Below are 15201 nucleotides of genomic sequence, written 5' to 3' on the forward strand. Positions count from 1 at the left end.
ACAATATTATTCTTGCTTCCTTTCTTTCTTAATCTCATCCGCTCAATTTAACTTCTCTTACAAGACTGCTCTTCGTTTGTTCTCGTTTCAATATATATACTTTTTTCCTTTGATCCAAACGCAGATCTATCTCCGTTCAAGTAGGCTATAGTTCCAAATTATCATTGCCATCTAGCTTGCGAATAATTTCACTCATTCATTTGTTTGTTTCGATCAATTATTTAATTTCTATCTTATCTCGGCTCAATCCCTACAACACTTTGTTTGATGAAGCAATTAAATACGCATCCGTTTAGTTCAGAGGATGGAAGCGAACTGAGTATTGCGAATAATTATTAAACAGAAAGTAAACAGTATTATCATCAAAGTAAAAACTTTTCTGTTTCCAATAGGTTAAGGTAGAAACGAAAAATTCCCTAAGCCCGAACGATCACTGATGCAATGCATGTTTTTGCATAAGATACAATACGAGATTAGAATGGTGAGAAAAATAACTAAATCTCTTACTTAAATTATAACAAGCAATATCTTACACGCTAATTGAACAACTAAACTCAACTATTCGAAAAATAACTCAATCTTCCAATGTAAACTTTAAAGCAATAAAATACTTTCAATAAAGTTAGCAAAATCATTATGTGTTCAGTAGACATTTTAATTGTGTCGAATAACATCCGCATAATGCCACAAGTGTTTCCACCAATCGACTGACCAGTTCAAGGAATCTATAAAATTTGTAATTGGAACTAAAACGTTCAGTTCGGGTGATAAAATTCTAATCAAACGTTCCAACGTTCATTGGTAATAAAATTCTAACATTAACTTAATTTCAAAAGGTCTGCTCCTCAACGCATCTTGTGACTTTAAATTCAATTAAAACATAAAGATAATAATTTAACACCTACTCCATTAAATGCTCGATTCTCCCACAAATAAAGTGCGTTCGTGCGTTGTCATAATTCACATCATCCTCCTCCACTCGTGCATCGCGACCTTCGATCGATCAGTAAGTCGATCAGTGCCATCATGAGAAGTTCCAGTGAATCTCTCCTACATATCGCTCTGCTATCGCTTGGCCTTCTGCTGTGTCAATATACCGTCGACCTCGTGGAACCACCTCCTCGCTGTGGAACCCGACTCGTGGCGGTCCCTGGGACGATCGTTCGCGGTCAGCCCAGCTGGCCAGGACAATTTCCGTGGCATGCTGCGCTCTACCGACTGGAACGAGCCCAAGCTAGTGCCTCCTACGTCTGTGGGTGCTTTATCGTGGGTGACCGGACCTTGTTAACGGCCGCCCATTGCGTAACGGATGCCAGTGGCTTTCAGCTGGCCGCTAGTGAGTTGACGATTCGGGCTGGACTGCACGACCTGCTCGTGCTGGCGCGTTACTCTCAAGAACATCAGGTTCAGCGGATCGTCCGGCATGGGAACTACTCACTTGGATCTCCTCGACATGACGTGGCTCTTCTGACACTCCGTACGGTTGTCGAGTTCGGTGAGTTCGTGCAACCGATCTGCCTACCGGATGGAGAAACTAGCTTGCCGCGGCGTGGAATCGTGGCAGGCTGGGGCCGTACTGAGGACCACTTACTTGCAAGAACACTTCGAGCCAGTGCAATGCCGATCATCGATTTCCTACCCTGCTTGCAAAGCGATCCGGACCTTTTTGCTCACGTGCTGTACGATGGAATGTTCTGTGCTGGTTGGCAAAATGGTAAGTTTAGTATATTGTGTAGTGTTTGTAGGCATACTGTTTAACAATCTTGACTATGCTCATACACATTTTCCGAACAAATCGAGTGTCTTCTACTCATGAGTAGTTTAAAAAATTAAGGCAAGGAATATTTAGTGTCTAACTAAGAACATATTTTAAAGCCGGTCACGAGAACCAACGCCTTTAAACCATCCTGATACAATATATAGCAATGACTTTGAACGGGCTAAACTGAACCAAAAAATGTTGCAAAATCTAGTATGAGCAAAACAAATCGTATTTTTAAGAATCACTGTTATAGAATCCCTCATTTTACTCAACAACTTCGGTTCAAGACGCCTGTTTAGTTCACTGTAAAATGTTCTCTAAATAAAGGAAACTTTTGACCAGGCACGAACGTCTGTAACGGTGACAGTGGAGGTGCGTTTGTGGCCATCATCAACGGCAGCTGGACGGCGTTCGGAATCGTATCGTTCACGGGCCTGCAGGAGGACACCGCCGATGGGCAGTCCTTTCGCTGCGACACCAAAAGTTTGGCCGGATTCGTCAGCATCCCAAAGTACCGCCATTGGATTGAGCACGTGACCCAGCGTGAAGGAGTAACACTGTCCACCGACACCGATGCCACATTGGTCCCGGAACGAGAACGTCCATTCACTCAAGATTCGAGAGTGGATGAAAGAATGGAAAGGGTCAGCGAACAAAGTGAGCAAGATCAATCGAATTTGATGGACTAAAAAGATTCCCTTCATCTTGGTTGGTCCATTTGGCACGATTGGTGGCACAATAATTGAAACTTATCCACCCCTCTCCCCCTCGCTAGGGTGCCGTCGGTATCGGAAGGAATGTGACGACCTCTCGCAGGACCTCTCATATCTGGCGTACGTCGTGAGGCCTGATCGCAGCCACTTCGACGAGCTTCCTCAAGGATACCCCCGGCTGGTGATTGATTGCTTTGCCGTGCTGATAAGTGACCGGTTTCTCCTGACACCGGCCAGCTGCTCCGTTCCGTCGAACAAAGGCGCAGGTAAGTGGAGCAGATCCTTCCAGGAAGGAAAGGTTGTAGATGCATCTCCCTCGCAACCGCAACATAATAAATCGACCAGCTCCAAATAAATCACTTTCGGAACCCCCGCCTCGGGTTCCGTTGGAAAAATAAGGAAATGGAGGCAATGGGCGTTCGGAAATAAACTGAACTCAATGTCCTCGTGTGAAAACTTTGCAGCACCGGCGAAACAATTCATTATCCTGGAGGCGGCCGGTCGCGCGACGGACTGCGGCATACGGACATTCCATCAACACCCGGATTTTGTCAACAACCCGCCGGCAGCTGGCGACCGCGAAACGCCGGACCAGAGCAATCTCGCACTAATCGAGCTGGAACGCCCGGTACCGTAAGTAGTTCGCCGAGGACCTTCGGCAAATCGGCCGGAATTGATTTGTTTTCCCATTGTCCGGCTGCAAAATTGAAACGATATTTCTTCCTCCAAGCCTGTCCACCTGTCAGTTTGTGTGCCTTTGGGCCGGTGCCGACGACGGTGCTCTGGGCCAAATCTTTCTCTACTCGGCCGTGAACGGTTCTGTCGCCGGGATTGAGGCCTTGGACCGGGGGCATCACCGTGTGCGGCCGGACAGCCCATGCTACGACGAACTGCTGGCGCCCATGGTGATGGTACAGGAGCGGGGCGCGGACGGTGGCGAGGGTCCCTATCGATTGGTAGGCATTGTCCTGCAGAGAACTTGTACTAAACTGCGCTTCATCAGGGTGGCTCCCTTTCTTCGTTGGATCGAGGAGCTCGTGTGGGGGAGTTTATAACGGGACGGTCACTCTGGAACTCCATGAAGTAAATCATTTCCATGAACAGCTGTGTTGTGGAAGATATCGATTTTGGGAGTTCATTCAAATTAGCAAACATCCGAAAACACAGATATTATTTGTTCAGAATCCTACGAAGATAGAAATTCATCCTCATCTTCACACTTTGGATTCTTGTCTACACACTAATTAAGTAAAATAATTAAGTATACTGCATCCACTTCTTACTTGAAATAAACTAGAGAAAATTTACATTTAATCAACTAGCAAATCATTTTACAACAAAACATAATAATGGTTCACTCCAAAACACAAATTATTACTAGACAAAAATTGTATGGTTTATTTTATGGATATATGGTGAGATATCAATAAAATCCATGAAAATATGTTTGTCCTGTCAACTGCCAGATTAAAAAAAATCAACATACCCATGGGGAACAGTTGGGAGAATAAATAGTGAACAAAAATAATCGTGTTTTCGTTGTTCGTTTATATGTAACCCCATAGTATAACATGTCCATCTAGGTAAATAAACTTCTATTCTTGTTAAAACACAGTTTTTCATGCCGCTTTATGTCACGCTTTATTGAACATTATGAGGCACAATTGTGCAACTCGTAGAGCGGAATGCAATAGATTAACATGAACTAGTAAGAGCAAAAGTCAAACAAGGTAGATAGGTGTTTGCAACACCCCAGTGCGATTTTTGATCAATGTAAAAAGTTTTACATTTTTTGTTTTTCAAACTATATATTATAATTGTTTGTTGCATCTCTTTTCTATGAAATGAAACATCTTCTCTCAAATTTTTACCGTACGGTGCTTCGTTGTTTAATGAAAATTATACTTACCTCGATGCAATTTTAATTTCCATAATATCAGACAAACAAAAACACACTTTATGGAACAGTTGTACATTCTAGGATAAGTAGTACTTCATTTCTCTGTTTATTTGTGTTTAGGTTGTGTAAGAGTGTATGTGCGTGTCCATGTTTGCCCTTAAACGTACAAAATGTTTATACTTTCATCTATATCATCAGAATTCACATCATCGTAATTCGTCAGTAACGTTGAATTCTTACCCACTAACATCCACAATCCACTACCATCAAGTCTTCCTTTCTCGAGCGAAAGATAGGTTGCGTTGAGTCTGGCGCTGACACGGCACTGAACATATCTTGCACCAGCTTGTGCATCCCCCCTCCTCATATTTGGTTTATCTGCTACATTTTGGTTTTGCTCAGTTAAGATACAATCACAATTAATAACCTTATGCGCATTAAGTAGTTGTTTTCTATATCAATAAATCTTGTGTTTCATAGTAGTAGGAGACATGCGGAACGAACTAATACCGTAAAATGTCTAGCAACACATACCACGCACGTGTTTCGCATTTTCCCATTGGATTTCTTTCGTAGAATGTCAATAAAAATAGATATTCTATTTACCACCTCCAGCGGCTTTGCAATAAGTTTGGGGCAACCATGTTTGCCCAGCAAACCGACACCGATTGGGAAATGTTGGTTCCAACTAGCCTAGATGTGCTATTTTTTTAATTGATATAATCAGCATGACCCGTCCAAGATGGCACTGATATCTAAGCCCACTTCCGTTTCGCGCCCGTTCGAAAGATATTTTGGCACATTAGAGCGCATGTTTTGTTCCCGAACAAGCAACATCATGAACATACAAAAACCACAAAGTTCTATATCGGGAATAGCCGAGGGAATGTTGTTTCCCAAGCGACCCCATAGTCCCCGAACCGTAAAGAAAGATGGCAAAGGGGCTCATTTGTATCGCCACATGTTTGGCAATAAGTAGTACAATGCCCTTCACGCAAAGCAAATCAAGGGTTCCCCAATGGGGGCCTACCACACTTCGCACTTCTCGAACGGGTTCATTCTCGAACCGAGCGGACAGCTGAACGTTTCGGAGAACTCGCGCAAGTTCGACAGTGGACCTATGACACGGTACTTTGGCGGGGAGTGTGCGTCCTTTTCGATCTGCAGCGTGGTTGTTTCATCGGTGACGGACGAGCACCATACCTGGGCGAACGAAACGAAGAACAGCTGCCGGTGGGTCATATTGACCCCCGGTAGAGGCAGGGTGTCGGTGTCGGTGTAGCTCGTGCGCTCGTTGTTGACGTACGCATGGAAAGCCGCCTTGAGACCACCGTTGTCGGCAATGTTTTCGCCCATCGTCTGCTTCCCGTTAATGGGCTTCCCGTTGATCCGGTATGCGCTGTACTGCTGATTGAAGCACTCCGTCTGGTTCTTAAACAGCTCGATCGTGTGATTGTTCCACCACTGATGCAGATTACCGTACTTGTCGTACTCCCGGCCCTGGTCATCGAAAGCGTGCGTCAACTCGTGCCCCATCACCACACCCATCGCTCCGTAGTTAAGGCTCTTCGAGTTTTTAATATCAAAGAACGGATTCTGTAGGATGCCGGCCGGGAACACGATTTGGTTCTTCGTCGGCGTGTAGTACGCGTTCACCGTCGGCGGTGTCATGCCCCACTTTGTCTTGTTGACCGGTTGATCCAGCTTCTCCAGGTTCTTCTTCAGACTATACACATTATAGTTGATGTTGTTTTCGAAGTACTTCGTCGGTTCGATCTTTAGCTCGTGATACTTTCGGTCCAACTCTTCCGCGTACAATATGTAGTCAGGGAAACCTATCATATCGCTAATCGCGTCCGCTTTCTCCACCGCCAACCGTCTCGTTTCCGAGTCCATCCAAGCGAGGTTCTTGAAGTTATCCTTGAACGCATCCCGCACCTGGTTGATCATGTCCTCGGCCTGTGGTTTCGAGTCACCGTGAAATACGTCCCGCACGAACATCGCTCCAACGGCAAATCCCAGTACGTTACTCGTGTCCGACACGCAATAGCGCCAGAGCTCCTCGCCCCCATCCGAGCCCATCATCGCCTTCCGGAGGCCCTTGTACGCGTCCCGGAAAGCCTTCGAAAGGCAAGCGGTGAGTGTTCGTACCGTCTGCCACACCAGATAGTTATTTAAAATGCTACAAAGAATATCAAACAGTACAGTGTATTAATCGATTGGTTCATACTCGACAACTCCACACTTACGTCTTCTTTTCATCCGTAGCCGTGTACTCCTTCATCAACACGTTCAGCTTCTCCAGGTATTCGGGAGCGTACACCACCACCCGTTCCTTCTCGGTTATCTTTCGTCGCACCAACCGGAACGCCTCCTCGAAGTGCTCCTGCCAGTTGATGAACGGTGCCTTCTCCTGCAGCTCGGTCAGCGACATCGGGTGGTACAGCGTTTCCTCGTCTCGGCGCATATCCTGCGGTGTGGTTATATTCGCCAGGAGTGTCTCGAACTCGATAACTTGCACCATCTGCCGCCGGGCATCGGTTGCATCCGCTCCCAACAACACCGACACCTTGGTCATGTACTCCAGATAAGCCGTCAGTATCTTTGCGTTGGCGGTTTTGTTCAGATAGTGATCTCTCGATGGAAGCGTGAGTCCTCCTTGATCGATCTGTGAAAAAGACAAACAAGCATCAATAGGATCTCGTCCATAGTGGTTTCTTCGTTAGCACCATCCTCACCTGTATGATATGCTTACTGGAATTCCGATCATCCTCACCGACGGCCCAACCAAACAGTCCACCCATATTGTACTTGATCTGAAGCGTCTGCAACGTCTTCTGAAGCGACCACCGGCTGACGTCGAATCCACTAGCATTAGCCGTCACATTCCAACCGCCAATCTGCCGCAGCAGATTCTGCAACGGTTCCGCTCCGAGCTTCTCCATGGTCTCATCCTCGTCCAAGCACGACTGGTAGTAGAGCTTCGCTTTCTTCTCCGCCTTCGACTTGAACTCGGCCAGCGGACGCTCCAGTGCGTTCTTCAGCACCAGCTGGTTCTGCTGCTCGAGCTTCCCGAACAAGCCCCACATCGATTTCCCATCCGGAATGGGGTTATTCTTGATCCACTGGTTGCACGAGAATGCGTAGAAGTCATCGCATGGATCGACGCTCCAGTCGATTGAGTGCAGAATTTCGCTGGCCGCAAAGATGCAGTGCTGGTTCAGGCAGGGCGTCTGCTCCTCCACACCGAAGGGGTCTGCGGGCAAAGAAACAAGCAAGGGTAAATTCCCAGCGAGCGATGGTCCGCTCCTCGCACGCGACCGTTGATCATCGGCCATTGAGCTAAAAATAGGTTCTGCTTCTGCTGCCTACCTTTATCCGACCCCACGTGAGGGCGTACGTGAAGAATGCGCGTCGTGTCGTTCGCCAGCAAGCTGCTCAGCACCACGATCAGCACGATCGCGAACGCCAACAGCAGGATCAGCACCTTCTCCAGCTTGCTCCGGGCATTCCAAAGCGACGTTCCGCGGGCCGCATGGTACCGGATGTGCATCGTAGGGCTGCGTGTCGTCTCGTTGATCTGTATCGATCCGATGCTGCTGTTGTCCTCATCGGCAAACTGCGCCTGTTTGTATCTGGTCATCTGTGAACGAGCGCATCCAAACAACAACAGCATACGTCAGATTGTGTACAGCTGATCGAGGCAAGCAGGTAGAGCGTGCCATCCCAACATCAGCACACCTACTTGGAAGCCGTCCTTTTCCGTGCGTTCGATTTCGTGCAACGCAAGTTAACTTCCTCAACAAACCAAACAACGCAATCTCCCCTGAAAACCCAAAGCAAGTCTAGACAACACTCAAACGCGGCCAAGCACGGCTGTTGTACATTTCAATTCTCACTCGATTCGTGCACTGCTCTACTAGACCGTAGACTTCACGCAACGAATTAAATTAACCCTCGCTCGAACACTCGCAAGACCGCCAACGGAAGCACCTCTAGTCACGTTCGCAAATCGCACGGAACTAAACCGCGAGCGTGATCATCTTGCCAGCGTGATCTCCCGCCCCGAGGGAGAGAGATAGGGCCAGGCATCTTGTAAACAATTGGGGATCGTAGCTGATGACGCACTGCACGTTGCCAGTGTACGAAAAGGGCGACTAACCAGCGCTCTCCTGCTTACGACGCTTTCCGCGTACAACATCGCATTGTGTATGTGCGCGCGCGCTCCAATTTGTCGGCGTAAGTGCGGCGCAGCGGGTCACAACAAGGGGTTGGAGTTTGTTGGCGTTGGCGCCCATTCATAAGCCACCGCCACGACCACCTAGCGAGCTGTTTGTACTCGGTAGATGGCAAATGTGCAGATGTGCGGTCGCGATAACGATTCGCGTTATCTTCAATACCGAGAACCAACTCCACCTCGAATTGGGAACGATTAGGCAAAAGCAGAGTGCTGTATCGGGGGGCCATGATAATGTCGGACGGGCCTTCGACGACTCGGAAGCAATTTCGCATATGCCGATGAGAATCGTAACGTCCTCCAGGCCGTTCTCGTTAACTACCAATCAGCGGTCACAAACGCTTCCAAAAGCGGGCAACTACGACTTCTATGAAATCTATGAGTATGATGAGAATTATGGCAGTGAACGATGAAGCTACTGGCGATAGCCGTAAAGCGTGCTACTGATCATCTTCATTTCCTCACTCATCATCCATCCGTCGGTGACGTGTTGGAATGAAATGGGACGGAGTTTACAGAAACCCTGTCTGGACATGGTCCAACTCATTGGTTGGTTATGTAAACCGATGATGATTAAACAAGCCGCCGCTGCTGCCTCTAAAATGCGGCAATATAGTTCAGTGTTACGAACGTGCGGAAACAACATTGAATGTCATAAAACGATTCCAAACCAGGTAGCTCATTTGGCTACACGTGACGTATAGTTAAAAGTCGCTTATGTGCTTTTCGTTGCTGGAATCGATGCCAGTAAAATGGAAACAACATCGTTGGAAAGTACAGTAGATGAATCATTTGGTTATAACTTGAACCAACCAATAAGGTTGGTATTTTGTGTGAGACATTAGCTAAGAATGATAAATGCTTAAGAAAGAAAAGTGTGTTAGCATTACTGAGTATTTTACTTTAAACCAGTACCTGTGCTTTATCACTTCTAGCGACGCAAAATAATGTTTTTCGGGTTTCAATCCAAAAGTTGGATAGAATATTTACTTCAGGCAGGAAATAGATCTTGTACAAAAAGCTTCGAGTAGGATTATGTTGTAAGAGCTAACTCAAAACGTTATGCTAGCCAATTCAAAACTAAATAACAATGAGTCAAAGTTTCGCTCAGATATTGAAAATGCCACATTGCCTCATAAAGCTGTCATAATCCTATTAAGATGCTAAAACGGACGAATGACGTCGATAAAATGCGGAAGCGCCAACACTACCGGCCAAAACCAGATGGAAAGTGCAGGCATTAAACTAGTTAACAAAGTTGTACAGACCCGCGCACCGATAGCTCTACCCAATCCTACTTGTGTGCTATTGCCCCAGTGAATGATACCGATAAGCGGATAGTCGTATTGACGCATCATGCACCGTTTATCTTATCAACACGAGCGTATACATGCATTGCAATAATCTCCTTATGTGCGTATGCAAGGCAAGGTCTGGAATGCATAACAAAGAGATGTTTACGTGCAGGGGATAGTTTTAACACTTTCCCTAAACGCAGTCTTGCACCCTTATTGGGGTGAAGGTTAAGGGGAGTTTTATCGTATGTTAGAAATTGTTCCTTTGTGGTTTTTCTGCGCAAGGTGGATTTTTCCTTCGATGCTCCTACGTTACTTACCTGTACTGACATGTTGGAATGTATGCTAGGTAGACTGATAACACCGTGACACTACACTGTAAATGGTCGCCCTTGAGGCTACGAAATGGAAGGAGTGTCTATTTTGTTCACTTCCGAGGAATTTTTTCTTATCACACTGCATGTGAGGCACCTGGCTTTAGCGAAAACGATCCACCACAACTGGTAACAACTGATACCATATTGTGCGGAACTTCCCGTCTTCTAATCACTGACACTTACTTCAAACGCCTTGTAGGAAACTTTCACATCCTCCAGGGGATTTATTGTAGCTTGCGAAGAATAGATTCGCTACTTGAATGATGAACTGGGCTCACTTCTATTCCCTCAACTACTTGGGTATCGTTTGACGAAGCATCTTCATTGCAGCACTGGTGCATCTGAGGCCATCATGCAGCCATCATCGTTCACCACATCCAAAGCGACGCAAACCACAGACTTTTGCGATTAATTAATCCATCGTAGTCACTTGCGGGAATTGCTGGGCACTCAATCTAATGGCAATTTAGAAACGGCAAACGTCACAAGGTACAAAAACGGCAAAAGAAGCGACCTTTAACGGATTGATAGGAGCAAACAACGCTGTGCCTGTAGTCCGCACATCAACATCGCACATCGGTCTCGGGGCCAAGGTTGGTGCGTTCGAGGACGGCGAAAGAGGCGAATGAAAATAGTTGCGCCGGACATGCGCCCCAACCGTCGCCCGTACGGCGGCTGCGTCCGCGTCGGATCTGTCAAATGCGGGCGAGTGCCGGGAAAACTCGACACCAAAACAAACCCCTCCGCAAACGCAACAGACACCCCCAGCCAGGCAAGGGCGCCCGAGCGACGCTGGAAGCTGTCAGCCGCTTCCGTCAGCGCAGGCAATCAGCTGGAAGGGATCTTTTGCGTCTTTTCCCGGGGATCAAAGCAATCGTGGGTAATTTTCTATCAACTGTCAAAACGCATCAACCGTTCAAATGAAGCACCACGTGCTGCGTGATTGTCCTTTCGGAAACTGTTGACTGTTTAAAGATGCGAGAAACCGACACGTAAACCAACTTTTTGAAAATCTTGCTTTGAAATACACCTGAACTTGAATTTTTAACTGCACATATACAGCTATCCAAGGCTATACACTGCTGAAAATAAACATCAACAGAAATCCAAGAGAAGATTAGTTTATTGGCGTAGCGAACCATTTGTTTATTATTGGGAAGAAACTCAATATGTAAACTTTGCGAATTTGCTGATGTTAGAAGTTTGTTAGAAGTTGAGGCAAGCAAATCTACCCGCAACCATTTTGAAGGAAGTGACATCTCATGGTTGCGAAGCTGATGAGCTCTGTAAATAATCACAATTTGGCAAGCCATTGATGTTGGAGATGTTTGGATGCATCTCTTGATTAGATGTATGTAGCATATTCACAGAAGTCAATATACCAAACGTTCTTTCCATGTGGATAATTTGTTAGTCAGTAAGTCAATCACCTATCAAAAATTGTGTTTATAAATGTACACCTTAGGTTTTTTGTGGATTTTCCAAATACGTTCAACAATAACTGTGTTGCACAGTAACTGAGTAATAGATCAATTTAGGAACACTAATTGTAGCAGCATCTGTATAATAACTAGCAACTCAATTCGAAAAGTCCAGGTTAGTAGCTTTAGGTAATTTTGAAAATGGTTGAAGTATATAACAATTCAATTTAATAATAATTTATTGTTATGAATAACTCCATTTATTTATGTGTTATGTTTGACATAGTCTCTGTAAGACTTATGAATGCTTTGATTTTCTATGCGCTGTATATAACTTTTGTTGTTTTTTTTGTTTGTTCGATTACTATCATAACCTTAGAAGTTATTTTAAATACACCTTCAAAAAGGATAAGAGTAACTCATTTCAATTCGTCAAGAGCACTCAGCGAACTATTTGTAGCTCAAATTGCATCGGAAGGGGAAGTTAGGTCCTTCAATTTTCCCCCCATTTTCCAAACTCAAACCATGCTGTTCTCTCTGTTTCCTTTTCGCCCTCTCTCTCGCTCTCGAGAAAAAATGCTCTCATCGTGCGAAACAGCCGCGTTCGCAAGCTCGTGTCCTCGACCCGAGTCGCTTCGGAAAGTGCTGCAAGGATACATCTTTCTGGCAGCCTGCCTTCAGCGGGCCCATACTGATGCGCTTTACTCTGCCCGAACTCGCGCGAAACTAGGACGCGAAAAAGTTTTACTATTGCCACTACGATCATCCCTCTCCGGTTCCGGCCGGTACCGCGCTTCGCATTCCCCCATCCCCTTTCGACCGGGAAAACCCCCCCGGCAGCTCGAACACGGGACAAGATAAGTGTCCGTGCGGGTAATGGACACGATGCGGTGTTGGAGCAAGGCCTATGTAGGGATAAGTGTGAGTTTTCTTGTTTGTTTTCTGCTTTCGTTTTGATTGCCAACAGCATTTCGGTATTTTTCGATTTTTCCTCGGATACTTTTTTTTCCCCCCGCAAAAAGCCAAAGCGTTGGCGTCAAGCAAACTGGGAGTGGAGTGAAGAAGGGGGGGGGGGGGGGGCGGGTGGTTTTAGAATGACGACCCCATCGTCACGACCGGTGGCACGCTCGATGCACATGCATGCTGCAGCCGATTGCGAGATACATTGAATTGCAGATATTCATAGAATCCATTAAATTTGATGACAAACTTTTATTGTTTGTTTTATTCTAGTTTGCTCCCCACCCGTGTTCACCAAACACGGCTTCCGTTTCCGCTGCTATGCTGCATTTTTCTTTCTTGAAATAGATGTCACGCTTCTATTATTGTGATGTAGTTTTCTGGGCAAAGATGTTTTGTGACGGAATGCATAGTGGTATACATTTTTATTATTAAAAGCTTATTCGTATGGTTCGATCAATGGTGAGATTTATTCTTTTCCATTCTTTTCGTAAGGATCTTCTTTCCAACCAAATAATTTTTCAAAGCAGGAACTATGTTGTTTGGAAGTTTTCGCCGGTTAATTTAGTCATTTCATAAGATAAGAGGTTATGTGTCTTCCATCCTGAGGTTATACAGTGAAACATGATTGACACTATTAGGAACGACAGGAATACGCCCGAAAGCGCCGGCAAGGCTCCTCCGAAGCCGAACGCCCAACCGAAGCCGTCCGTGCAGTGGACCGTAATACGTTCCGGCATCGTGGCGCTGGACACTCGCTGGACCTCAGCATCCGCGACGCCAGCGTCGAGTGAGATCCCGGCACATCCGGCGTATTTTCCCCCACGTTCAGCCCCATTCCCGGGCACGACTTCGTCGGCCTTCGGCAACCGGGAAAAGGCCTGTTGGTCGCATGCCCCCGTCGACGGTGATTCAAACGGTTTCCCTCCGCCACTGCGCCATCGTTGTTGGTGTTGAGGGAAAGGGAATGCGGTGCACGCAGGGTGAGGCCTTCTGACTGACCCAAATTTAAAGTCAAATAGGACCGGCCAGAAGCTTTTTCGCTGCCTGCCGGGTTCCGGTGCAAAACTCGAAACTCAATTATACGATGCATTGTACAGTCAAATTCGAACTGTTAGCTTTTCCGGCTTTTCCACTTCCGGTCCGCACTTCGGCCACCAGCGAGCGAGCATGCCGTGACGTTTGCAGAGATGCACCGACTTTTCGGCTGCGAAAGCGCCGGCAAAGTGACGACAGTGTTCGCTCCGTGTTTATGAGCGTCGAAACGCGGCGGTTGTGGCTTAGTGTGCGGGAAAAAAGGAATTCGCACCCGGCCTGGGAAAAATAAACCGAACCGAAAAGGCAAGGGTGACAAAAGGGCGGCAGGGCGGAAGGACGGCTTTCAACACTCAAGTTGCGGATTCGCTCGCGAAAGCCGTTTACCTCCGCCAACCACGGGAACACGGGATTCGCCGTTTTTCGCAAGGACTTTCCGCACGCTTCCCCCCACCGACCCGTTGTCCTTTCCGCCCGACCCGTGTTGCATCCACTCGAGCTAACCTCCAATCACGGCCACGCTGATTAGTTCGTGAATCGTACCGGCCCGAAAGCCCAACGTTTGGTTGCGGGGTTCGAGTTTCAAATAAACTCCGATGAAACCGCTGCTTTTGCTGCAAGCTTTTTACGATGAAGCCTTTCGGCGAACGGCATGTCACGAACCGATCGTGAGGTCAATCTCGTACGTCCCACGGTTCGTATCGACGGTTTGTTCCGGTCTTTTCGCCTGCTTAGGACAACTTTCCGAGCCGGGTGGAGGTTCCCTCTCACCGTCATTATAAATTCATCCAACTACGCTCGCAAAACACCACACACGTTCTATTTTTGAAACTTTTGCCCCAAAAACAAAATATATCAATCTGTTTGAGGGGCTCGTGTTAACTACCTTAAAGGGAATCTCCATTTTGCTGTTAAAGTTAAGGAAACTGTTAGTTCTGCAACTCGGTTCGATTTCAATTTAAAACGTATATTTTATTTAATTTCATTTTAATTATTGGATAAATCATTGAGACGTAGTATTGTGTAATAATTGAAACATGTTTCTATGAACAAGTGTAATTATCAAATCACGCTTTTTGCTATCGATATTATCCTAGTTTGTTATCCGAAATCCTATAAACATTGGTGAAGATGTTCTTTATGTCTCACAGAATACACAGCATACAGAACAAGAAGGATTTTTTGGTTCAGCGTTTGAACTATTTCATAATCGTAATTCATTTGTGACCCAAACGTTTTAAGTCCATTTTTCACTGTCAAGTATGTATTTCATTGTGATAATTCAATATTTATCTCAAAATTGCTTCTTACACTCATATGTTAAATATACTACTAAAAGAAATATGCTACTAAAAACCATATTTCAAGGATAAACGTTTACAACAGAAATCTCTTATAGCTAAAAGAAAGGTTTCATAATACAGAAAATTCAATGTTCTTATACACAATTCTAAAGTGAACAGTAAGTTGAAAGTAAAGAATGAAAATAAGTATAAACGCA

General features: G+C 45.9%; 2 protein-coding genes across 2 annotated transcripts; one reads left to right on the forward strand and one right to left on the reverse strand.

Moving 5' to 3' along the window:
• Positions 1-1026: 1026 nt before the first annotated feature.
• On the forward strand, positions 1027-3530 carry LOC131293202 (transmembrane protease serine 9-like). Its single transcript, XM_058321282.1, has 5 exons — positions 1027-1714; positions 2105-2419; positions 2538-2741; positions 2940-3108; positions 3206-3530. Exons 1-5 carry the CDS (start codon positions 1027-1029, stop codon positions 3528-3530), a joined length of 1701 nt encoding a protein of 566 aa, XP_058177265.1.
• Positions 3531-5401: 1871 nt separating this feature from the next.
• On the reverse strand, positions 5402-10239 carry LOC131281002 (endothelin-converting enzyme homolog). Its single transcript, XM_058310255.1, has 5 exons — positions 10228-10239; positions 7748-8018; positions 7114-7631; positions 6625-7043; positions 5402-6557 (listed from the first exon to the last, which is right to left on the reverse strand). Exons 1-5 carry the CDS (start codon positions 10237-10239, stop codon positions 5402-5404), a joined length of 2376 nt encoding a protein of 791 aa, XP_058166238.1.
• Positions 10240-15201: the final 4962 nt, after the last annotated feature.

Source organism: Anopheles ziemanni, chromosome 2 (assembly GCF_943734765.1).
Source record: "Anopheles ziemanni chromosome 2, idAnoZiCoDA_A2_x.2, whole genome shotgun sequence".
In the NCBI taxonomy this organism is placed as follows: Eukaryota; Metazoa; Arthropoda; class Insecta; order Diptera; family Culicidae; genus Anopheles; species Anopheles ziemanni.

Excerpts from the sequence above, each read along its gene's own strand:
- LOC131293202 (XM_058321282.1), top strand. The coding sequence starts at position 1,027 with ATGAGAAGTTCCAGTGAATCTCTCCTACATATCGCTCTGCTATCGCTT. Across the intron at positions 2,420-2,537 it reads GGAAAGGGTCAGCGAACAAA|GGTGCCGTCGGTATCGGAAG; the intron begins GTGAGCAAGATC and ends CCCCCTCGCTAG. Across the intron at positions 2,742-2,939 it reads TCCGTCGAACAAAGGCGCAG|CACCGGCGAAACAATTCATT; the intron begins GTAAGTGGAGCA and ends AAAACTTTGCAG.
- LOC131281002 (XM_058310255.1), bottom strand. Across the intron at positions 7,044-7,113 it reads CCAGTAAGCATATCATACAG|ATCGATCAAGGAGGACTCAC; the intron begins GTGAGGATGGTG and ends TCTTTTTCACAG. Across the intron at positions 6,558-6,624 it reads GCTACGGATGAAAAGAAGAC|CATTTTAAATAACTATCTGG; the intron begins GTAAGTGTGGAG and ends TATTCTTTGTAG.